This window comes from Salmo salar, chromosome 12 (genome assembly GCF_965601325.2).
Source record: "Salmo salar chromosome 12, fSalSal1, whole genome shotgun sequence".
In the NCBI taxonomy this organism is placed as follows: Eukaryota; Metazoa; Chordata; class Actinopteri; order Salmoniformes; family Salmonidae; genus Salmo; species Salmo salar.
This window is the reverse complement of record NC_138302.1, coordinates 75,075,301-75,102,384: the sequence shown is the minus strand read 5'-3', so window position 1 is coordinate 75,102,384 and position 27,084 is coordinate 75,075,301. Positions and strand designations below refer to the sequence as shown.

Genomic DNA, 27,084 nt, shown 5'->3' with positions numbered 1-27,084 from the left:
TATATATAAAAATTATATATTCAAAAAATTTAAAATAAAAATCAGCAAATCGGTGGCCAAAAATACCGATTGTTATGAAAACTTGAAATCGGCCCTAATTAAAATCGGCCATACCGATTAATCGGTCGACCTCTAGTCAGGAGCTTCATGAAATGTGTTTCCATGGCCGAGCAGCCTACCTGCCCGAATACATAGTGCCAACTATAAAGTTTGGTGAAGGAGGAATAATGGTCTGGGGCTGTTTTTCATGGTTCGGGCTAGGCCCATTAGTTTCAGTGAAGGGAAATCCTAACTCTACAGCATACAATGACATTCTGTGCTTCTAACTTTTTGTTAACAGTTTGGGGAAGGCCCTTTCCTGTTTCAGTATGACAATGCCCCCATGCAAAAAGTGAGGTCCATACAGAAATGGTTTGTTGAGATTGCTGTGGAAGAACTTGAACTTTTTTGAATCTTTTATACTTATAATATATATATATATATATATATATATATATATATATATATATATATATATATATATATATATATATATATATATATATATATATACACACACACACACACACACACACACAAATAATAATAAAAACAATTATATATCCCCACATCAACGGGACAGCAGTGGAAAACTCAGGAGGCTGAAGAAATGTGGCTTTTCACCTAAAACCCTCACAAACTTTTACAGATGAACAACTGAGAGCATCCTGTCGGGCTGTATCACCGCCTGGTACGGCAACTGCAACGCCCACAACTGCAGGGCATTCCAGAGGGTGATGCGGTCTGCAAACTACCTGCCCTTCAGGACACCTACAGCATCTGTCACAGGAAGGCCAAAAAGATCATCAAGGACAACAACCACCCGAGCCACTGCCTGTTCACCCAACTATCCAGAAGGCAAGGTCAGTGCAGGTGCATCAAAGCTGGGACCGAGACTGAAAACAGCTTCTATCGCAAGGCCATCACAATTAAATAGCCATCACTAGCACAGAGAGGCTGCTGCCAACATACAGACTTTAACTCATTGGCCACTTTAATAAATGGAACACATTGCTCGTCCATATATTTATATATTCTTAATTCTATTCCTTTACTTAGATGTGAGTATTAGGTATTTGTTGTGAAATTGTTAGATATTACTTGTTAGATATTGCTGTACTGTCGGAAGTAGAAGCACAAGCATTTCGCTACACTAACAATAACATCTGCTAAACATGTATGTGACCAATACAATTTGATCTATCTGTGGAACCCCTCCATATCAAAACCAAACATGGATTCCATGTTGTGTTTTTGCTTTGCGAGCCCACCGGTCTGTTTCACACCTGTTTGTCTAGCTAATCAGTTTTGCAATACGGGCACAGTGCTGCCAGACGGGAAGTAGTGGAAACGTGTGCACGCCATGCGAGAACAAAACATTGTCATCCATATTAGATGTTGATATGGGGAGGAGGGGGTAGCATCTAAACACTGGATTTAACAGATTCTTGTTCACTGCTCGGCAAAGCAAACGACAACTTCCCAATCAGAACAGTCTACCGATTATGGATATAGCTTGCGACGCGGGACACATGGTGTCTAGCAGATACAATCATTGGACCGTGAGTTATCCTGAACACATTTGCTATGGGATACGATCAGAGCTCGTCTTATTAATGAAATAATTAATTTGAGGTCTAATACTGGGCTAAGGTTAACTCCGCTCCCCTCAGACCCACCACTTCTACTGATCTACAATCAACCACGTTTTAATTGCCTTCACTAGAATGGACCATGGGGCAATGGTTGCACCACATTTTAAAAAGAGATAAGGATCAAACAAACAGCTGAGAACTCTGATTAAACATTTAAAAAGCAGTCTTGATGTATTTGAAGGAAGGTCTTGTTTCGACCGTTCATAACGGAAAACATTCTCTAATGTTTGGGCCTACAGTAGCCAATGTTGTTTTTCACCTGTAGACACTGAATCAGGTTGTCGATGAAATGATTGGGTGAGGACTGTTGTCATGGCTTGAGGTATTATACATCAAAACGCAAATGCTTAATAAGATTAAAAGAACGGTGCACATGGCCTTCACACACACTCCGTGCAACCTGCTCAGAAATGAGATGTACAGTAAAGCTGTTAGCCCAGATAAATTGGGAAGCATGCTTCTGGACTACAGTCACAACAATCGCCATAAATTGTTATTCCAGAATCACAGTGTTGTTCAACTACAAGTGCAGTTAGGTCCTTCACAAAAAGTAACCGACAGATCAGACACCCAGTCTGGTCTCTGTCATTGTTCACCTAGAGACGATACATCCCTTTATCAGTTCTGTGTAGTGCAAAATATTTTATCAGGCTGGCTGTTGATACTGCATGTTGGCCCTGGGCTATCATTGACCTCTATGCCCTCCCCTGCAGGAATCTGGTAGCAGTACTGTAGCAGGCTGGTTTGATTTGGGGTCAGTTTGCTGCTACGCCTCCCTGGACACAGACAGGAAGAGTAAGGTCACCTACATCTCTTACCCTCTTCAATTATGGACTACCAACGCACACTGCATTACACTACAGTCAGGAGCATGAGCAGCCTCAACACATTATGAGTGGACTCAATGACCACTGACTGTGTGAGAGTTATTTAACTGGATATCTAACAAATGGCCCAGAGTCAGAGCCTCTGGGCCATTTGTACTAGTGGCCTCATGCAGGGCCGGATTAAGAAATCATAGGACCCGGTGCATTGTTAAAAAAAAAAGAAAAGTTGAGCAAAAGCGTTTTTAGGATTTCTGCAGATTTAAAAAAAAAAAAAAATCAGGGCATCCCCCTCAAGAATCGGCCTTTTAAAAAATGCATTTCATGCAATTCTACGTAATTTACACGACAGAAGACATTAGCCGAATCTTTTGTAATACCAAACAAATGAATGAAATGAGTGGCTACTCTGACACTGACAAACTGAGATCAATCAAGACTTGAATTCAAACAAATAATAACCCAGGCCAATGAAGCAACACACAGATTGTACAATATTAGGAGGAGAAATAGTGCCTTGCAAAAGTATCCACCCCTTTGGTGTTTTTCCTATTTTGTTGCATTACAACCTGTAATTTAAATGGATTTTTATTTGGATTTCATGTAATGGACATACACAAAATAGTCCACACTGGTGAAGTGAAAAAAAAAAATAGTAAAAAAAAGTAAAAAAGAAATGTAAAAAAATAATAATAATAGGAAAAGTGGTGCGTGCATATATATTCACGCCCTTTGCTATGAAGCCCCTTAATAAGATCTGGTGCAACCAGTAACCTTCAGAAGTCACATAATTAGTTAAATAAAGTCCACCTGTGTGCAATCTAAGTGTCACATGATCTGTCACATGATCTCAGTACATATACACAAGTTGTGGAGAAGTACAGATCAGGGTTGGGTTATAAAAAAATATCCGAAACATCCCACGGAGCACCATTAAATCCATTATAAAAAAATGGAAAGAATATGGCACCATAACAAGCCTGCCAATAGAGGGCCGCCCACCAAAACTCACAGACCAGGCAAGGAGGGCATTAATCAGAGAGGCATCAAAGAGACAAAGATAACCCTGAAGGAGCTGCAAAGCTCCACAGTGGAGATTGGAGTATCTGTCCATAGGACCACTTTAAGCCGTACACTCCGCAGAGGTGGGCTTTAAAGAAGAGTGGCCATAAAAAAAGCCATTGCTTCAAGAAAAAAATAAGCAAACATGTTTGGTGTTTGCCAAAAGGCATGTGCGAGACTCCCCAAATAAGGAAGAAGGTACTCTGGTCAGATGAGACTAAAATTGAGCTTTCTGGCCATCAAGGAAAATGCTATGTATGGCACAAACCCCGAGAACACCATCCCACAGTGAAGCATGGTAGTGGCAGCATCCTGCTGTGAGGATGTTTTTCATTGGCAGGGACTTGGAAACTGGTCAGAATTGAAGGAACGATGGATGGCGGTAAATACAGGGAAATTCTTGAGGGAAACCTGTTTCACTTTTCCAGAGATTTGAGAATGGGAAGGAGGTTCACCTTCCAGCAGGACAATGACCCTAAGCATACTGCTAAAGCAACACTCGAGTGGTTTAAGGGGAAACATTTATATGTCTTGGAATGGCCTAGTCAAAGCCCAGACCTCAATCCAATTGAGAATCTGTGGTATGATTTAAAGATTGCTGTATACCAGCGGAACCCATCCAACTTGAAGGAGCTGGAGCAGTTTTGCCTTGAAGAATGGGCAAACATTCCAGTGGCTAGATGTGCCAAGCTTATAGAGACATATCCCAAGAGACTTGCAGCTGTAATTGCTGCAAAAGGTGGCTCTATGAAGTATTGACTTTGGGGGGGGTGAATAGTTATGCAAGCTCAAGTTCAGTTTTTTTTGTCTTATTTTTTTATTGTGAAACAAACAAGAAATGTTTAGCATCTTCAAAGTGGTGGGCATGTTGTGTAAATCAAATTATACAAACCCCCCCAAAAATCTATTTTAATTCCAGGTTGTAAGGCAACAAAATAGGAAAAATGCCAAGGGGGTGAATACTTCCTCAAGGCACTGTAGATAGGATATATATTTGACACACCTACTCATTCAAGGGTTTTTATTTTTACTATTTTCTACATTGTATAATAATAGTGAAGACATCAAAACTATGAAATAACACATACGGAAGTATGTAGCAACCAAAACAAAAGTGTTAAACAAATCAAAATATATTTTAGATTACTCAATGTAGCCACCCTTTCCCTTGATGATAGCTTTGCACACGCTTGGCATTCTCTCAACCAGCTTTTCCAACAGTCTTAAAGGAGTTCCCACATATGCTCAGCACTTGTTGGCTGCTTTTCCTTCACTCTGCGGTCCAACTCATCCCAAACCATCTCAATTGGGCTGAGGTCGGGTGATTGTGGAGGCCAGGTTATCTGATCCAGCACTCCATCACTCTCCTTCTTGGTCAAATAGCCCTTACACAGCCTGGAGGTGTTTTGGGTCATTGTCCTGTTGAAAAACAAATGATAGTCACACTAAGCGCAAACCAGATGGGATGGCGTATCGCTGCAGAATGCTGGTTAAATGTGCCTTAAATTCTAAATAAATCACCGACAGTGTCACCAGCAAAGCACCCCCACACCTCCTCCAAGCTTAATGGTGGGAACCACACATGCGGAGATCATCCGTTCACCTACTCGGTGTCTCACAAAGACACGGCGGTTGGAACCAAAAATCTCAGATTTTGACTCATCAGACCAAAGGACAGATTTACCTGTCTAATGTCCATTACTCGTGTTTCTTGGCCCAAACAAGTCTCTTCTTCTTATTGGTGTCCTTTAGTAGTGTTTTTTTGCAGAAATTTGACCATGAAGGCCTGATTCACACAGTCTCCTCTGTCGTTTCTCTTTGCTTATTTGAGCTGTTCTTGCCATAATATGGACTTGGTCTTTTACCAAATAGGGCCATCTTCTGTATACCACCCTTACCTTGTCACAACACAACTGACTGGCTCAAACGCATTAACCTGTTAGGGCTAGGGGGCAGTATTGACACGGCTGGATAAAAAAAACATACCCGATTTAATCTGGTTACCACTCCTACCCAGTAACTAGAATATGCATATACTTATTACATATGGATAGAAAACACCCTAAATTTTCTAAAACTGTTTGAATGGTGTCTGTGAGTATAACAGAACTCATTTGGCAGGCAAAACCCTGAGACATTTTCTGACAGGAAGTGGATACCTGATGTGTTGTATTACCTTTAAACCTATCCCATTGAAAAACACAGGGGCTGAGGAATATTTTGGCACTTCCTATTGCTTCCACTAGATGTCACCAGCCTTTACAAAGTGTTTTGAGTCTTCTGGAGGGAGATCTGACCGAACAAGAGCCATGGAACGATGATGGCCCATTAGACACCTGGCGCGCGAGTTCATGTTGGGTACCCTCGTTCCAATACGTTATAAAAGAGTATGCATTCGTCCACCTTGAATATTATTCATGTTCTGGTTAAAAAAGGCCCTAATGATTTATGCTATACAACGTTTGACATGTTTGAACGAACGTAAATATATTTTTTCCCCTCGTTCATGACGAGAAGTCCGGCTGGCTTAGATCATGTGCTAACAAGACGGAGATTTTTGGACATAAATGATGAGCTTTTTTGAACAAAACTACATTCGTTATGGACCTGTGATACCTGGAAGTGACATCTGATGAAGAGAATCAAAGGTAATGGATTATTTACATAGTATTTTCGATTTTAGATCTCCCCAACATGACGTCTAGTCTGTATCGCAACGCGTATTTTTCTGGGCGCAGTGCTCAGATTATTGCAAAGTGTGATTTCCCAGTAAGGTTATTTTTAAATCTGGCAAGTTGATTGCGTTCAAGAGATGTAAATCTATAATTCTTTAAATGACAATATAATATTTTACCAATGTTTTCTAATTTTAATTATTTAATTTGTGACGCTGACTTGACTGCCGGTTATTGGAGGGAAACGATTTCCTCAACATCAATGCCATAGTAAAACGCTGTTTTTGGATATAAATATGAACTTGATAGAACTAAAAATGCATGCATTGTCTAACATAATGTCCTAGGAGTGTCATCTGATGGAGATTGTAAAAGGTTAGTGCATCATTTTAGCTGGTTTTATGGTTTTGGTGACCCTGTCTTTGAATTGACAAAACATTACACACAACTCTTGTAAATGTACTGTCCTAACATACTCTAAATTTATGCTTTCGCCGTAAAACCTTTTTGAAATCGTAAAACGTGGTTAGATTAAGGAGATGTTTATCTTTCAAAGGGTGTAAAATAGTTGTATGTTTGAAAAATTTGAATTTTGACATTTATTTGGATTCAAATTTGCCGCTCTTGAAATGCACCTGCTGTTGATGGAGTGCACCACGGGTGGCACGCTAGCGTCCCACCTAGCCCATAGAGGTTAAGGAAAGAAATTCCACAAATGAAATTTTAATAAAGCACACCTGTTAATTGAAAAGCATTCCTGGTGAAGCTGGTTGAGAGAATGCCATCAGTGTGCAAAGCTTTCATCAAGGCAAAGGGTGGCTACTTTGAAGAATCTCAAATATAAGATATATTTTGATTTGTTGACTTTTTTTTTGTGCGACTTTTTTTGGTTACTACATGACTCCATATGTGTTATTTCATAGTTGTGATGTTTTCACTATTATTCTACAATGTAGAAAATAGTAAAATAAAGAAAAACCCTTGAATGAGTAGGTGTGTCCAAACTTTTGACTTGTACTGTATGTGTCTTTATGTAATATCAATTCAGCCTGTATGAGCACTGAGTACACCACCTACATCAAGCCTAAAAGCAGCAGCAGCACACTACCTGAGAATGCACCCTGGGTCTGAATGCAAACCTATACGCCCCCGTCTCTATCGTCCTGATGTAGTAGTGATGGGTACATGTACATGGAAATGAACAGATTGCAGGCACAGAAGGCTTTCCATTCCCGAGGCTGGATCTGTTTTTTGCCTGAGGCTGGGCACTTCAAGAGGCTGAGTTAAGTGCCCATAGGGGTGGAAATGGATCAGTTTCCCTAGGCAGGAGAGGGGTGGATCATCCATGGGATTAACTGTATACGCTTAAGAAAACTGGTGCAAAAAAGCTTAATCACTAGATCACAGATCATTACCACACTGCATCATTTAGTGCCATATGACACTATTTACAGTAGAGTAGAACTAAAAGATTCATAACACGGATAACCATGCATCATCTAATATACTGTATACTTTAAAGGCCCAATGCAGTTTTTATCTCAATATCAAATAGGGTCTCAACTTACTGTTGGAATTGACTGAGTTAAAATAAACACAATTTTACACACACACACACACACACACACACACACACACACACACACCACACACACACACCACACACACACACACACAAAAGTGGACTCGCCTACTCATTCAAGGGTTTTTCCATATTTTTACATTGTAGGATAATAGTGAAGACATCTAAACTATGAAATAACACATATGGAATCATGTAGTAACCTAAAGTGTTATATCAAAATATATTTTATATTTGAGATTCTTCAAAGTAGCCACCCTTTGTCTTGATGACAGCTTTGCACACTCTTGGCATTCTCTCAACCAGCTACAGCAGGAATACTTTTCCAACAGTCTTGAAGGAGTTCCCCACATATGCTGAGAACTTGTTGGCTGCATTTCCTTCACTCTGCGGTCCCACTCATCCCAAACCATCTCAATTGGGTTGAGGTCGGGTGTATGTGGAGGCAGCACTCCATCACTCTCCTTTCTTGGATATACATTTTTTTTTGGTGGGGGGGGGGGGGAATTGATCTGAAGGCCTTCAAAAAAGGGAGGGGGGGGCGCCAGTTGCCCATCCCTGGTCTAGGTTGTCTGGTATTATGGAGTTGATGTGTGCCATAACAAGCCTTTCAAAGCAAGGTAGTCATTGTGGCAGGTAGCCTTAGAGTTCTTGGGAACAGGAATGGTGGTCAGCTTGAGACATGTGGGAGTTACAGACAGGGACAGGTTAAAAATGACTGTGAATATGCATGCCAGCTGTTTGGCACATACTCTGAGACCGCACCTTGGAATACCGTCCGTCCCTGCGGCCTAGCGAGTGTTGACCGGATTAAAAACCTTACGTTGGCCTTGGAGAGCGAGACAACCAAGATCCCTGGGTCGGCGGGGGGCCCTCATGCACGGTTCGGTGTTGTTTTTGTCTTAGCATGCATAAAATGCATTGAGTTCTTCTTGTAGGGAGGCATCGTTGGGAAGATCAGAGCTGGGACTTTGGAGTCCGTAAATGGACTATAGCCCCTGCCACTCGGAGGCTGTGTAATAGGATTCCACCTTGTTCCTATATTGTCCTTTTGATTGTTTGATGGCTCTGTGGAGGTCCAAGTGGGACTTCTTGAACTTGTTTGTGTCTTCAGTCATAGCCTCAGGGTTGGCTGCGACAGCCCTGTCCTTTAGCTTAGCACCAATCTCAGTGTTAATACAGGGCTTTTGATTGGGGAAGCAGCTAACCTTTACTGTGGGGACAATGTCGGCAATGCATTTCCTAATGAAGCCGGTGGAGGTGATTAGCCTGTCGATGCTACTGTATCAGCGGAGTCCTGGTACATATTCCAGTCAGCGTTAGCAAAGCAGTCCTGCAGCATAGCCTCTAGTATGGAGAACCATTTCTCTACTGAGTGTGTCACGGTTACTTCCTGTTTGATCTTCTGCTTGTTGACCGGGAGCAGGAGTACAGAATCATGATATGATTTGCCGAAGGGTTTGACGAGGGAGGGCCTTGTATGCTTGCTTGTGGGTAGAGTAACAGTGGTCTAGGACTTTCGCCCCTAGTGGAAGTTGGGCATCACGTGTCTTAATGACGCAGAATTAAAATCATGGTTTCCTGCTTGTTTATAGCCTCGTACAGTTCGTTAAGTGCCAGCTTGTTGTTTTTCTTGTCCTGGAGTGGAATATACCAAACATTAGGAACACCTTCCTAATATTGAGTTGCACTCCCTTTTATCCCTCAGAACAGCCTCAATGTGTCGGGTCATGGACTCCACAAGGTGTCGAAAGCGTTCCACAGGGATGTTGGCCCATGTTGAATCCAATGCTTCCCACAGTTGTGTCAAGCTGGCTGGATGTTCTTGGGTGGTGGACCGTTCTTGATACACACTGACAAACCTACAGTAGCAGTGTTGCAGTTCCTGACACAAACCGGTACACTTGGCACCTACTACCATACCCCGTTCAAAGGCACTTCAATCTTTTGTCTTACCCTCTGAATGGCATACATACAGAATATATGTCTCAATTGTCTCAAGGATTAAAATCCTTCTTTAACCTGCCCCTCCCCCCCATCTACACTGATTGAATTGGATTTAGAAGTGACATCAATAAGGGATAATAGCTTTCACCTGGATTCACCTGGTCAGTCTATGTCATGGAAAGAGCAGGTGTTTCTTAATGTTTTGTATACTCAGTCTATACAGCAGTCACGATAACCACTAAAAACTCTTGGGAGGTAGATAGTAGTTTGCAGACAGTAAGCTACACAAACTAATAGTAGAATTATAGGACGCTTATAGAGAGCAGCATCATTGTCACCAACATCTTGTATCTGACCATGCAGACTGCAGTGTGAACAGCAAGAAAGTGCAAGTGACTGTGGTCAAGCCTATTCTGCTCTTTAGTTGAGTGACAAGGGACATGGCTTGGTGTGGGAAGTGGCATGCAGCAGGAGGGAGAAAGACGACTCAAGTAGCAAACAGAGTAAACTATAAAAACAGACATTACAAGTGCTGGAGTTGTGCATCACATTTAACAAACCAAACATTGAAATACCGTTACAGGGGGTGAAGTAAAACCCAATAAAGTACAGTATACCGCCCAGCCCTACCGTATATTAACTTAAACCGCCTGGTGATGTTACCAGGCAAGCCAAATTTCCACCCATGCAAAACCTGCGGATTAGAATGTCCTATGTATATTGTATTTTCAACCTGCAACTATCAGGAAATAACACAAACATGTTGCACACTTTTACAGTGTAAGTTAAATCAGATGTTGTACAATATGATATAAACCATCATTTCTACGGCACTGGGCCTTTAATGTGCTATTTACAGTCCATTGTCCTTTACATTCCGTTTCCCGTGATTAAATAAAGCCTCTAAGTAACTTCCCATGGTATGCTATATTATTAAACCATTCTGCACCAATTCATTTAACACTAATCATGTCACATGGACGGTTTAAAGGCATGTTACAGAGAGTAACACCAAATAATTGTCAACATAACTGACACACTATCCTCAAAAAATATAATGTCACTAATAATTTACAAATGTAAGCCGCTGTACTGTACATATCATCCAACATAGATGGTCTTTCCAAACAGTTCAGTCACACAATGTGGAAAACATGACATCATTCTAGCTTTGTTTCCTTCATCAGCTCAGATATTGACACATATACAGATGTGCTTTAGTGGGATGTAGCCTAAGAAACAGGATGCAAATAGTCAACATAAATGTCTCCAAACATATTTGAAAGCAAAAAGGCGATTGGCATGTGAAGGACACGATTTGCTGACGGATATGAAAGCTATATGTCTATTCCTTGCAGCACATAGCAGGATGGATTAATACATCCATTTCCAGTGTGTTTAAGAAATACAATAACACGCTTAGAGAGAGGATGAGATGAGTGCAGAATGCTGCTAACGCAGAAACACGCAGCTCAGAGCAGCACAGGCTCTAATTAAACTGTATCAGTCAGGCAAGGAGAAAACAGCTCTCTCCCCATTCAACTAAACATGCTCCCATCAGTGCACATCTCTCACACACATCCACACAGTGCACTTACTCAGACACAAACACAATCTATATGCATATAGACACACACACACACACACACACACACACACACACACACACACACACACACTCAATAAATTGACTATTCTACGGTTTGGCAATTCACCCTAACATGCCCCTAGCAAACAGATGCCAAGTGTTATTTTCTTGTGCATTAAAGACAGGCTAGTGTTTACAGTAAGTGGCTATGTATGTAGCTGAGGCTGCTGCAGTATACAGTCCTATCAGTGTTTGTACTGGAGTAGAGTGGCCACAGTACAATAGGCCTAAGTATCCTGCTCTGTGTTCCTCTCTAAAGAGACAGATTTGAAGTAGGAGTAAAGCCCATGGAGAGCCTCTCGGAGTGCAATATGAAGTCCTTATGTTAGGACACCCAAATCACACACACCCACTCCTTTTGTCACAAATACCACACTGCCATCTGCTCAGGTACAGTCTAAAAATGACAAGACTTTAAAGTAAAACAGCCAATGCAGATGGACTGCTGAATCAGTTTTATAGGTAGGTGGGAGCAGGGTGGTGTTGTGTCTCCATCTCTGATAGCTAGCTCACACCTGAACACAGCAGTTTGATTTAAACACCATCTGCTTAGTTCACACACAGACTCTGCCCGTTAGTTATACTGGGCACTGATTCAGTTTCAACTTTACAACTATAACACTGGGTGTCCAGAGCCCGTCAGCAGTCCTAATTCCTGGCAGCCAATTACTCTTTAACTATATCCTGCAGGGTAAAGTGAGTCAGCTCCTCCTCACATTTACATGGTCACTGCAGTAAAAGATGTAAAACCAGGGACAAGCCTCTACTGCTTATTCAAACCCAAGTCACAAATACCTTATTGTATTTCAGAAAACAGCTTCAAATAACCTCCACTTAAAGTCAACTCAAGAGTTTAAACACATAATGAACGGTCCATTGTCTGGCTGTGGATATTCAGTCCCAGCCTCTTTGCTGTTCATTGGGCTGTTCTAAGCCCAGCCTCCAGGGGATGGTGGCCAGAGTAGAGCGAGAGAAACAAAAGAAGCTGGGCGGCGAAAAGAGAGAGAAACAAATGAAGCTGGGCTGAGAAGAAAGAGAGAGAGAAACAAAAGAAGCTGGGCTGCGAAAAGAGAGAGAAACAAATGAAGCTGGGCTGAGAAGAAAGAGAGAGAGAAACAGATGAAGCTGGGCTGAGAAAAGAGAGAGAAACAAATGAAGCTGGGCTGAGAAGAAAGAGAGAGAGAAACAGATGAAGCTGGGCTGAGAAAAGAGAGAGAAACAAATGAAGCTGGGCTGCGAAAAGAGAGAGAAACAGATGAAGCTGGGCTGCGAAAAGAGAGAGAAACAGATGAAGCTGGGCTGAGAAAAGAGAGAGAAACAGATGAAGCTGGGCTGAGAAAAGAGAGAGAAACAGATGAAGCTGGGCTGAGAAGAAAGAGAGAGAGAAACAGATGAAGCTGGGCTGAGAAGAAAGAGAGAGAGAAACAGATGAAGCTGGGTTGAGAAAAGAGAGAGAAACAGATGAAGCTGGGTTGAGAAAAAAGAAACAGATGAAGCTGGGTTGAGAAAAAAGAGACAAACAGATGAAGCAGGGCTGAGAAAAGAGGGCCTCTAGATCTTATAGGATGGACTCCCTACCTGCCCTGCCAGCCAGTCGGATATTCTACCGTTTCCCTGAGAAGCGGAGACGGGCTGCTTTACATAATCGTAAGCCATTTTGTGTTAATTCAGTCCTGACTAAAGCCATTGGGAGTAGGAGGATGAGACACAGGCTGGGTAATAGTGGGGGGGGGGGGGGGGGGGGGGGGAGCTCAGACTCTGGTGAACCTTGTTGCTCTGAACACTTGGATGCTTTGCTTGGCCTTGTGGGCAGGGGAGGAGAGGGAGGTCCATAGAAATAGAATGAATAGAATAGGCTTTGAAGCATCTAACCATGGCAATTTGACTGATAAACTCATGGGTACACTCCATTGTATCACGTCAGATCAGGTCTGTCTGATAAGTCGCAAACAGTCATGGGATAGCTAAAAATAAAGTTTGGCAACAATATGCAGTCTTAACATTAGAAAATGTTACCAAAGGTGACACCGTCCACTGAACCACCGTTCATCCTCAAAAGAGGATGAGTTAATCTTACCAAAAACCTTAAACCTGTAGCTAATATGGATTTTTTCCCATGAGCAAGTCTTCACTAGCTAATTCTACATCTAGCTAAGGTGTTCTGTGCCGGTAGAATCAGTATTTATGAAGTTCGAAATGTGCATGAAAGTTAGCTAGCTAGCGTCTGCTTGCTGGCTGTACCCGTCTCAAATCAATCCATATGAAACTAAAAGGCAGAGATGCTAACAACGCCAGTTCACACACTCAATGCTGAGTACTCTCTCTAGCTAGCTAGGTGACAGGAACTCATCAAAAAAAGAAACGTTCCTTTTCAGGACCCTGTCTTTCAAAGATAATTCACAAAAATCCAAATAACTTCACAGATATTCATTGTAAAGGGTTTAAACACTGTTTCCCATGCTTGTTCAATGAACCATAACATTTTTTATGAACATGCACAACGGTCCTTAAGACACTAACAGCTTACAGATGGTAGGCAATTAAGGTCAGTTATGAAAACTCAGGACACTAAAGAGGCCTTTCTACTGATTCTGAAAAACACCAAAAGAAAGATGCCCAGGGTCCCTGCTCATCTGTGTGAACGTGCCTTAGGCATGCTGCAAGGAGGCATGAGGACTGCAGATGTGGCCAGGGCAATAAATTGCAATGTCCGTACTGTGAGACACCTAAGACATCGCTACAGGGAGACAGGACAGACAGCTGATCATGCTCGCAGTAGCAGACCACATTTAACAACACCTGCACAGGATCGGTACATCCGAACATCACACCTGCGGGACAGGTACAGAATGGCAACAACAACTGCCCGAGTTACACCAGGAACGCACAATCCCTCCATCAGTGCTCAGACTGTCCACAATAGGCTGAGAGAGGCTGGACTGAGGGCTTGTAGGCCTGTTGCAAGGCAGGTCCTCACCAGACATCACCGGCAACAACGTCACCTATGGGCACAAACCCACCGTCGCTGGACCAGACAGGACTGGCAAAAAGTGCTCTTCACTGACGAGTCGCGGTTTTGTCTCACCAGGGGTGATGGTCGGATTCGTGTTTATCGTCGAAGGAATGAACATTACACCGAGGCCTGTACTCCGGAGCAGGATCGATTTGGAGGTGGAGGGTCCGTCATGGTCTGGGGCGGTGTGTCACAGCATCATCGGACTGAGTTTGTTGTCATTGCAGGCAATCTCAACGCTGTGCGTTACATGGAAGACATTCTCCTCACCTGGTATTGTGACACAAATGTCCATGGTATTTTGGAATGTTAATTAAAATGATTCTAACTGATGTGGCTCATGCAATGGAATGTATTTTTGGAAATGTCTGTTGAGTTAACTCATCAAATCACAGATTGAAGGGTACACTTCCTTCTTTTACTTCCTGACATGGGTACACTCAAAATAGCTGCTAGTTCACCCATTATGCCATCATTGACTTGTTCATTCCATCAAAGTGATGGACATGATATCCTCTACCCTCAACTGAACATGGAAAGTTCTATCATGTGCAGGCAGACAAAAAAAGAAAAGCCTACGGCCAGTGTACCACGGCCATTACTAGGAGGTCTATAGGCGAACATCCTTCTCCTGTCATACTGAGCAGGCAGCAATATCTCCAAGGTTTTTCCTAAATCTCTCCCGGGGACTTCCTGGTCTCGTCAAGCACATGTTAGCCGGACAATGGTATAAAGCTGTTCTTCCTCCATCTTTATGGTTTAATTTCACCTGGCCTGGTTCTCCATCAGCACACCTGTCTTTCCCCCACATTACACATTCAAGTCTAGAGAAATACCCACTAGAGAGGACTACAGACTGAGTCCATGGGTTCTGTGCTTAATGAGAAGAAACATTTCATTATGCTTGGAAAGCTTGTGTTTCTTTGAGGAGTTTGAGGAGTGAGGCTCTGTTTGATCCTCTGTGAGATGATTTTGCAGAAGGAAAACACAAATAAAACGGAATTGAAATTAGCTGCAGTGTGACCCATACGCCTGCCATTCTATGTTGTAACACAGAGCGAGGGGTCTCCCATTTACATTGGGTCCTGTGCTGAAATGTGAAATTGGAGAGTGTAGTGGCCCAGTTCTCTGCTCTGTAGCACTGGAGAGTTTACGTCAAGGGGCACGTCAGGGAAATGCACACTGACAAGAGCACAGAGTAGCCCAGCCTTCACCCTCCCAGGCACAGGGCTAACACTACGCTACACACACACACACACACACACACACACACACACACACACACACACACACACACACACACACACACATTCAGAGCCGGGAAATGCTCAACACGTGCGCACACACACACACAAAAAAAAATTGCCTTGAGCTGAGCCCATGTCCACTCATTTAATATCATTAAAGGTCCAATGCAGCCGGGCAATTGTTTTTAAATCTCAATATCATTTCTGGGTAACAATTACCTTACTGTTATTATTTTTGACCATTTAATTTAAAACAAACAAAAAAATAGCTTCTTAGAAAATGGCAATTTCTCAAGCAAGAATTTAGCTAGGACTGTCTGGGAGTGGTCTGAGTAGGGAGGGGCAAACTGAAAATGAGCTGTTATTGGCAGAGGTTTGGAACTCTTTCTTATTGGTCTATTAACTCATTTACTGCATGGTGATGTCACCATGGATGGCCAAAACTCCATCCCACCAAAATAGCTCTTACACTAAAAGGGAATTAGCATAATTTTCACAACTGCACATTATTATTCCAACCTTAGTGTGGATATATTTATAAAACACAGGAAAATCACGTTTTTGACTTGGCCTTTCAACCCGATTATCATGGTGTTGGTCGACATGACTAAGCAGCCGCCAGCATATCAGATAAGAGCGCTGCTCCTGCACATTCAGACTTTGAAAACCGGGTCCATTCAACATCTGGCCCGTTCATATAAGTTTTCAGTGCACCCTCCCATCTTAATTGCAGTGAAAGCAATTGCAAAACAGTGTACTGATATTCAGAAGCAGCTAGAGTGGAAGTTGTGAATAGCTTGCCGTCATTTTTTTTTTTTAAAGAACACAGTAGACATTTGTACTAAATAGGTCCATTCGTGGCTCTGTTCTGTTTTAATAGAAACCCAGCTCAGCTTCCTTTTTGAGTCTTAAATACAGCCTAACAGAACAGAACTAATGGAGTGTTTGGAACTCAGTTGATAAGTTGAGAATATTTTTACATCTTATTCAAACCACTAAAACAGAGAGTTGCTGGTGATGCTACCCTTCTGGACTCTGATCTTTACTGAGAGGTTCAGGCTGCAGTCCACTGTGCACAGAATAATTATTAATATTGGTTGCCGGGAGAAAATTAGGTTATAATCGTTTAAGAGAACAACTACCATCAATCCCAAACTATTAAAGCTTTAGAAGGCAGCACATGATATTTTAGAGTAAGGAGCTGTTTGAAGAATAATTGTACCGACAAGCCTGATTTTCATATACTGCTCACTGCCAAATACAGAACAGACCAGAAACATAACAATATGAATGATTTGTGCTGTGTTACGCATATCCATCAACTCAAATATGTCTGAGCAATTCCAATTCACATCAATCATATACATACAACATTTAGAGGATGGCATGTAATCTATGAATAATTATGCAAAAGATAAGGAGCAGTCAAGGGAGGAAAAAAAAAACTCAGCATGAAACCCTGCTTCTTCCTGTATGCAATCTGATACCAGTAAACATATATTATCTATATACCATAGCCCCATTTTCGTTAAATCACCATCAGATATCCAGGTTTTGATCTTCCATACTGCACTTTCACCCGAGAGTCTAGTTGGACACCAGTAATTAAGTCTATCCTAACATCATTACTCACATTCTCTGTATCAGGTCTACAGTGACTATGGTCTGTGCCTATGGCAGGGGTGTCAGACTCATTCCATGGAGGGCAGTGTTTGCAGGTTTTTTTTTCTTCATTTAAATTAAGCCGTAGACAACCAGGTTTGGGGAGTTAGTTACTAATTAGTGACTAATTCATAAATCAAGTAGGGAGGAGAGAAAATCTGCAGACACTTGTCCCGCCGTGGAATTGGTTTGACACCTGTGGTCTATGGTCTGTCTTTCCTAGGGTTGCAAGGCAACCGGTAATTTCCCAAAGTTACCGGAACCTTTAGTAAGTTTGGTAATTAACAGAAAATCTGTCAATCTATCGTAACTTGGTAATGTATACTTATATAACTTGTAAAAAATGTATTCATATACAGTACGAGTCAAACATTTGGACACACCTACTCATTCAAAGATTTGTCTTTATTTTTTACTATTTTCTATATTGTAGAATAATAGAATAATAGTTAACTATGAAATAACACATATGGAATCATGTAATAACCCAAAAAGTTGTTAAACAAATCAAAATATGTTATATTTGATATTCTTCAAAGTAGCCACCCTTTGCCTTGATGACAGCTATGCGCACGCTTGGCATTCTCTCAACCAGCTTCATGAGGTAGTCACCTGGAATGCATTTCAATTAACAGGTGTGCCTTATTAAAAGTTCATTTGTGGAATTTCTTTCCATCTTAATGCATTTGAGCCAATCAGTTGTGTTGTGACAAGGTAGGATTGGTATACAGAAGATAGCCCTTTTTTGTAAAAGACCAAGTCCATATTATGGTAAGAACAGTTCAAATAAGCAAAGAGAAATGAAAGTCCATCATCACTTTAAGACATGAAGGTCAGTCAATCTGGAACATTTCAAGAACTTTGAAAGTTTCTTCAAGTGCAGTCCAAAAACCATCAAGCGCTATGATGAGGACCGCCAGAGGAAAGGAAGACCCAGAGTTACCTCTGCTGCAGAGGATAAGTCCATTAGAGTTACCAACCTCAGAAATATGCTATTAACTGCACCTCAGATTGCAACCCAAATAAATGCTTCAGAGTTCAAGTAACAGACATCAACTGAGGAGAATGCGTGAATCAGGCCATAAATGGTTGAATTTCTGCAAATAAACCACTACTAAAGGACACCAATAATAAGAAGAGACTTGCTTGGGCCAAGACACGAGCAATGGACATTAGACCGGTGGAAATCTGTCCTGTGGTCTGATGAGTCCAAATTTGCGATTTTTGGTTCCCACCGCTGTATCTTTGTGAGACGAAGCGTAGGTGAACGGATAATCTCTGCATGTGTGGTTCCCACCGTGAAGCATGGAGGAGGTGGTGTGATGGTGTGGGGGTGCTTTGCTGGTGATACTGTCTGTGATTTATTTAGAATTCAAAGCACACTTAACCAGCATGGCTGCCACAGCATTGTGCAGCGATACACCATCCCATCTGGTTTGCACTTAGTGGGACTATCATTTGTTTTTCAACAGGACAATGACCCAAAACACAACTCCAGGCTGTGTAAGGGCTATTTGACCAAGAAGGAGAGTGATGGTGTGCTGCATCAGATGACCTGGCCTCAACCCAACTGAGATGGTTTGGACCACAGAGTGAAGGAAAAGCAGCCAATAAGTGCTCAGCATATGTGGGAACTCCAAGACCGCTGGAAAGGTATTTCAGGTGACTACCTCATGATTTATATCTGTGTTCTTATTGTCCATGAGTTTCTAGTAGATAAACCATATCGTTCAACAGTAAATAGCCTAATTAATGAAAAAAGCATCTAAAAATCAACAATTACATTATTTTCAATGAACTCTGTAACTCTCCCAACTATTTACTTTTTTCCACAACTGGCACCGGTTTGACGCCAAAACAATGACAACAAATATATATTGACATACCGTAAAACTTCAATTAATAGCCCGGGCATTAATTTACTTAATTCACTCAACACAACAGGCACTTATTAAAGACAGGCCTCTATTTTAGCCAGACGTTTATTTCCTTAATGCACGCAGCTTTTGCTCATTTGTATAGTTAATTGTTTAATACATTTCTTCATTTACCACACTGTGTTATCATTTAAACAATGTGGCATGGTTATTTTGTCTTAGTATGGCTCTATAAAAATGTTTCATGTAAAACTTTTCCTTGACAGAATAATTATTCTCCTCTTTGACTGTGTATTTTCAGCAATCTTACTTTCGCCAGCTAATTTCGCCACTGCCGATTTCTAGGGGTCTGGGCCCGGTTTTATAAAACATCTTAAACGTTTCCCTTAAGGGTTTACTTTAAGGAATCCTTACCTAAGGGAAATGTTTAAGGGTGTTGTATAGAGCCCCTTTAACATTTCTTTAGGTAATGGCATAATTTAAGGGTTTTGCGGTAGTTTGAAGGTATATAACACAGAAAGAATCTCTGGTTACCATGGAGACAACCTGATTCAGACTGAACATTTGTCAGAGATCGCATTTATTTTGGTAGAACACAAGATATAACTTTTACATTTAAAACAGGAGAAACAAGTTGATTCAGAAGATAATAAATATAATTTATTTTAGTCATTTTTTACTCAACTTGTTTCTATTACTTTCTAGCACGTCATGCTAACTTAGCTTTGTAGCCATGGATTGTGCACCTTCCATTGTTTTGATTGGTGTCACACTTTTGCCCCAGCTAACACACCTGACTCCAATAATCAACTAATCATGATCATCAGTTAAAAATGCAATTAGTTAAAATCAGGTGTGTTTGCTAGGGATGGGGGAAAAGTGTGACACCAATCAGAATTGCCCAGGCCTGGTGTAGAGAATCATTGTACCATCTAAACCGCTGTGAAATATATTTTCCATAACCAAAAATATAGTATTTTCAGCTGTTTGAAGCTGGTGTACAAAACCGAAAGACGCAAAAACGAAAATTAAGAACAGGGAGCATAGAAACAGCGCACATAGAACAGAACTACCGCTTCTTAGACTTGCTTTCAATGAGAATTACATATCTATGTGCATTTGGTCGGGTCGCCCAAAAAGCTTTAACTTCTTAGTGATCCCTTCGCGCGCCAATCCCGTTGACAACACCCAGTGAAATAGCAGCGCGCCAAATTCAAAAACAGAAATACTCATAATAATAATTCATAAATCATACAAGTGTTATACATCGGTTTAAAGATTAACTTCTTGTTAATCCAGCCACAGTGTCAGATTTCAAAAAGGCTTTACGGCGAAAGCAAACCATGCTATTATCTGAGGACAGCGTCCAGCATACCAGCACATGAAAATTTCATTTCAACCCGCCAGGCGCGACACAAATAGCAGAAATAACGATATAATTCATGCCTTACCTTTGAAGATCTTCTTCTGTTGGCACTCCAATATGTCCATTAAACATCACAAATGGTCCTTTTGTTCAATAAATTCCGTCGTTATATCTCCAAAATGTCCATTTATTTGGCACGTTTGATTCAGAAAATACACCGGTTCCAACTCGCGCAACATGACTACAAAGTATCTAATATAGTTACCTGTAAACTTGATCCAAACATTTCAAACAACTTTCCTAATCCAACTTTAGGTATTTTTAACGTAAATAATTGCTAAAATTAAAGACGGAATAAACTGTGTTCAATACAGGACGAAAACAAAGTGGAGCGAGCTTTCAGGTCGCGCACCCCAACCACAACAGTACACTAGACTCGACCCTCATTCTGAACAGCCATACTTCTTCATTACTCAAAGGAAAAACATCAACCAATTTCTACAGACTGTTGACATCTAGTGGAAGCGATAGGAACTGCAAGCAAGTGCCTTAGAAATCTAGATCCACATAGAAAACCCATTGAAAAATGAGTGACCTCAACAACAACAAAAAATCCTGGATGGTTTGTCTTCAGGGTTTCGCCTGCCAAATAAGTTCCGTTATACTCACAGACATAATTGTAAACAGTTTTAGAAACGTTAGAGTGTTTTCTATCCAAAGCTACCAATTATATGCATATCCTAGCTTCTGGGCCTGAGTAGCAGGCAGTTTACTTTGGGCACACTTTTCATCCGGACGTGAAAATAGTGCCCCCTAGCTTTAAGAAGTTTTAAGGGACCTCATGGACACCCTTAACTGTCACTTAATTTAAGAAGGAAATTCGCATTAAAATGTTTTGTGCAACTGACTTAAAGTTCAGGAAACTTTAAGGGGAAAATTAACTTTTTTATGCAACCAGGCCCTGTTCTCCAGAAGTTGTTGACTGTTTTTGTGCTTCCCAATTAGCTAGCAGTTCTCAGCTGTTAACAGCCAGTGGCGAGCAGTCTCTTACTGGCGATAAAAATGATTGACCTAATTTTTTCTGATTCATTACCTAATTATTTAATGAAACAAATCAAACATTAAACCTCGTAAACAATTCATGGTAATTTCGTAAATAATTAATTTAGACCAGACGATTATTTGAAACGCGCGTTTATTTTCAGAAATGTGTGCCATTGCCGGGCTATTAAAAAGGGACAGGCGGCTATTTGAGACTGCAATTAATTGAAGTTTTCAGGTATAATAAATACAAGTGTACACACACACACACTTCATGCTGAAACCCTCATATTGAACACCAAAGACATTCACTAAGTTTGTGGTTTATATTTAAGATAATGTTTTACAGCTTTGTCATTCTATTTGTTTATTTTAAAATCGTCTTATTTAATATTTTACATGTGATAAGGCCACACTGAGGGCCAGAGATAATTAGACACTTGTGATAATCTGAAGTACCCAAAAGGGCCACAAAAAAATGTGAAACATACCAAAATTCTTGTAGTTTACTGGTAAACTTAAAGTTTCAAGTAATATACCCTCCCTTTGCAACCCTAGTCCTACCTATACTTCATACAGTCTTTCCCACCTGCAGTATAAGTCATGCAGTCTGTCCTACCTATACTTCATGCAATCTGTCCTACCTATAAGTCATGCAGTCTGTCCTACCTATAAGTCATGCAGTCTGTCCTACCTATAAGTCATGCAGTCTGTCCTACCTATAAGTCATGCAGTCTGTCCTACCTATAAGTCATGCAGTCTGTCCTACCTATAAGTCATGCAGTCTGTCCTACCTATAAGTCATGCAGTCTGTCCTACCTATACTTCATGCCGGTGCGTATGCTCTGGTCGCTGGACGTGGGCTGGCTCTGGACAGTGACCTGTCCAAGGCTACGGGCCACCATGGCCACAGCCCTGAACTTGCTGCGGGTGCCTGTGTTGGGGCTGTTGGCATTCTGGCGGTGGTTGAGCCGTTCCTCTGTACTGCGGCTCACCCCTCCACGATTGTGATCCGTACACACTAATGACACCTGCATCCCGGCTGGGACTGGAAGCCACCTGGAATGGCTTAAGGTGCTCTGGTTAGAGCTTGTGGTAGGTCAGTCTGTACGACAAGATGCCTTGACAAGACGTCTGGACAGTCTCTTGGTCAGGTCAAGCGATCTGTGCACAGAGCACACCAACACCCACAGCTGTCAGTGTCAGGGTGGGCAGCTATGTCTGCAGAGAAAAGAGAAAAGGAGAGGAGCGAGGAGAGTTGTCTCCTACAGAGGGTGTCCTGCTTCAACACTGCCTCAGCCTGTGTGCTCTGTCTTCTACAGAAAACAACAACCGGCCGCTGTAGACTGCAGGCACATGAACACCGTCCCGGTCCCGGCACAGACACAAAAACAGACAAAGACGCGCCCTCCAAAAAAAGTACAGCGTCCCATGAAGAGTGAAGCAGTTTAATGAATCTCCCTTTGCAGTCTCAACTGGCTTATCCTCGACTCATCCGTCTGTATCACTTACGCTTTCTGTAGGAATCAGAGGCTGACAGGCAGATTTAGTCGTCCGCAATTTCCATTTAATCTGGAGCTCAGTGCTACAGATAACACCTCGCGCTGTAAAGATCTGAGACTGGAGACATCAGCACAAAGAGATAGAGGCAGGAGGATATGAACTATTCCAGGAGGTAAAATTCTGTTCCTTTACAACAAGTCCCCAGCAACAGCTGTCCTGGTTGTGTGAATACTCAGCAGCTCTGTGTGTCAATCAGAGGGCAACCTCTCATTCAGACTCCCATCCCTCCCGGATTAAACTTACATGTGGATGCCTCACGCATGGCACAAAGAGGCAGAGTGAGCACAGGCAGGAGAAGAGGAGAAACAGAAAGGGAGGGAGGGATATGGAGAGATGCTATGGAGAGGAATATTGAGAGAGCTACAGTAGCGAGTGCGGGAGAGATAGAGGGGGGGTGAAGAGATGAGGGGGCCAAGAGAGGGAGACTCTCAGTGTCTACAGCTGCTGTCATAAGAGAGGCTAGCTAGTGTATTTTTAATCCACTTCTCATCTACTTCCCTGCTCCAGCATGGCTAAGTCACTGTGGCAGAGTGTAGGCCTACTTCATGGTGGTCCAGTCAGGTTCAGTGTGACCCAGTCAGGTCCAGTCAGGTTTAGGGTTGTCCAGTTCAGGTCCAGTGTGATCCAGTCAAGTCCGGTAGTTCAGTGTGCAGCAAGTAGTTAAACTTGGTCAAGTCAGATGAACGAGGCTCAGGAGTAGGCTGAATGCTCAGTGCTGCAGAATGGCCACTGGCCCTAGACCAGGGGGCTGCTCTCACATGGGTTGGGCAACGGGGCATGAAATATTTATTATGTAACTTTATCTGCCCTGATGCATGTCTAAGCCAGGAGTGTCACCGGCGCATTACAGCTGAGTTCGCTGCATTGTTGTCTCTCCCCAGATCCCACTCAAACATGGCAACCGCCATTAACTGAAAATTAATTATTCTGGGCATATTTATTCATTTGAATCATTTCGTTACATCAGTAAGAATGAATAACAATACAGAGATAGAACATAGCCTGTATTCAATTACTGCCTGCATGAGGTGTTACAGGCCCAATGCAGCTGTTTTTATACCAATATCAAATAATTTCTGGGTAACAATTAAGTACCTTACTGCAATAGACTGCCATTAAAATGGGCAAGAAATGTAGCAAAAAAAACTTTCTCAAGCAAGAATTTTACTAGGACTGTCTGGGAGTGGTCTGAGTGGGGAGGGGGGAAAGAAACTAGCTGTTATTGGCAGAGAGGTTTGGAACTCTTATTGATCTATAAGGTATATACGTATATACCTTATTCCGGGGTATTTTGAAATACCCACGGGATGGTTTTCATATAGTGTCAATACAGCTGAAACCATTTGACGTTTTTGAATACATTGGAATATTTGTAGCTACTTTTTAATTAAATATCTGCAGACAACTTTTGCAATACGTTAGGAGATAAAGCAGATAGCGGTTTTCATTTAGTCTATCACATTCTTTTTCACTATGAAGCTCACCGTAGTTCCCCAGAACAACACCCAATAATGTGTTCATTGTAAAGTCCATAGAGTTCTAAATCTATCGGTGAGTCTGTCCATGTTGAGCATTCTGGTAATAAGACGTCCAATAGGATAGTTTTGTGTTTTAGCACCCCCTTGTGTGCTATGCAGTTAATACCGTAAATCCCAAGTTGGCAGAAGAACGGTATGGTGGCATGAAAATCGGTATAACGCCCCAAAAAAATGGTTGACCGAAAGTAGTCTGTTCTTTCGACAAATCGATTGGTAGACATTATTTAAAGTGTATTTTCACACACACACACACTATTTGTTTTAATAAAACTATATGCTTGTCTGATGCCATTTGATGAAATAACACACAAATTACTCAAGAGTGGGTCAGAGATCAAGATAACCAGAAAATAAAAACCTTAACCTGACCAACCATCCTCTTCCCGCTCCTGCTGGCTTTCGCAGATTCTGCTACAATTTATCTCACCATTTCTACCAATCTGCATGCCAGTTATGGTTTTCAAATGCACATTTTCGTAGAACAGTTTCATTTAATGTATAATAACGCCTTTGTTACAAAATTAGTCATGTGGTTAATCAAAATTATATTCAAATCTAAATGAAATTTATACAAGCCTAAAAAATAGCTACTATTGTCATGGGAAACTAAGTAAAAATAGCCTTACATTATATATATATATATATACATATACACACACACACACACATATATATATACACATACATACAGTGAGGGAAAAAAGTATTTGATCCCATGGTGATTTTGTACGTTTGCCCACTGACAAATAAATTATAAGTCTATAATTTTAATGGTAGGTTTATTTGAACAGTGAGAGACAGAATAATGACAAAGAAATCCAGAAAAACACGTCAAAAATGTTATATATTCATTTGCATTTTAATGAGGGAAATAAGTATTTGACCCCCTCTCAATCAGAAAGATTTCTGGCTCCCAGGTGTCTTTTATACAGGTAACGAACTGAGATTAGGAGCACACCCTTAAAGGGAATGCTCCTAATCTCAGCTTGTTACCTGTATAAAAGACACCTGGGAGCCAGAAGCAATCAGATTCCAAACTCTCCACCATGGCCAAGACCAAAGAGCTCTCCAAGGATGTCAGGGACAAGATTGTAGACCTACACAAGGCTGGAATGGGCTACAAGACCATCGCCAAGCAGCTTGGTGAGAAGGTGACAACAGTTGGTGCGATTATTCGCAAATGGAAGAAACACAAAAGAACTGTCAATCTCCCTCGGCCTGGGACTCCATGCAAGATCTCACCTCGTGGAGTTGCAATGATCATGAGAACAGTGAGGAATCAGCCCTGAACTACACGGGAGGATCTTGTCAATGATCTCAAGGCAGCTGGGACCATAGTCACCAAGAAAACAATTGGTAACACACTACGCCGTGAAGGACTGAAATCCTGCAGCGCCCGCAAGGTCCCCCTGCTCAAGAAAGCACATATACATGCTCGTCTGAAGTTTGCCAATGAACATCTGAATGATTCAGAGGACAACTGGGTGAAAGTGTTGTGGTCAGATGAGACCAAAATGGAGCTCTTTGGCATCAACTCAACTCGCTGTGTTTGGAGGAGGAGGAATGCTGCCTATGACCCCAAGAACATCATCCCCACCGTCAAACATGGAGGTGGAAACATTATGCTTTGGGGGTGTTTTTCCGCTAAGGGGACAGGACAACTTCAACGCATCTAAGGGACGATGAATGGGGCCATGTACCGTAAAATCTTGGGTGAGAACCTCCGTCCCTCAGCCAGGGCATGACAATGACCCAAAACACACGGCCAAGGCAACAAAGGAGTGGCTCAAGAAGAAGCACATTAAGGTCCTGGAGTGGCCTAGCCAGTCTCCAGACCTTAATCCCATAGAAAATCTGTGGAGGGAGCAAAAGGTTCAAGTTGCCAAACATCAGCCTCGAAACCTTAATGACTTCGAGAAGATCTGCAAAGAAGAGTGGGACAAAATCCCTCCTGAGATGTGTGCAAACCTGGTGGCCAACTACAAGAAACATCTGACCTCTGTGATTGCCAACAAGGGTTTTGCCACCAAGTACTAAGTCATGTTTTGCAGAGGGGTCAAATACTTATTTCCCTCATTAAAATGCAAATCAATTTATAACATTTTTGACATGCGTATTTCTCGATTCTTTTGTTGTTATTCTGTCTCTCACTGTTCAAATAAACCTACCATTAAAATTATAGACTGATCATTTCTTTGTCAGTGGGCAAACATACAAAATCAGCAGGGAATCAAACACTTTTTCCCCTCACTATATGGAGAAACTCATCAAAAAAAGAAACGTCCCTTTTCAGGACCCTGTCTTTCAAAGATAATTCACAAAAATCCAAATAACTTCACAGATCT

At 41.7% G+C, this 27,084-nt stretch overlaps 1 protein-coding gene across 5 annotated transcripts in view; it reads right to left on the bottom strand.

Annotated features, from left to right (window-relative positions):
• The window catches only part of kcnab2a (potassium voltage-gated channel subfamily A regulatory beta subunit 2a), a 145,231-nt gene that overhangs the window by 31,830 nt on the left and 86,317 nt on the right, over positions 1-27,084 (bottom strand). The window contains exon 1 of one of the 5 annotated variants that reach the window (XM_082959288.1): positions 22,458-23,475. The exons of the other annotated variants lie outside the window; for them this stretch is intronic. Within the exon in view, the coding sequence (XP_082815414.1) occupies positions 22,458-22,675 (218 nt within the window). The 5' untranslated portion in view covers positions 22,676-23,475. Of the gene's footprint in view, positions 1-22,457; positions 23,476-27,084 lie in introns of those variants that run through there. 5 annotated transcript variants of the gene reach the window in all.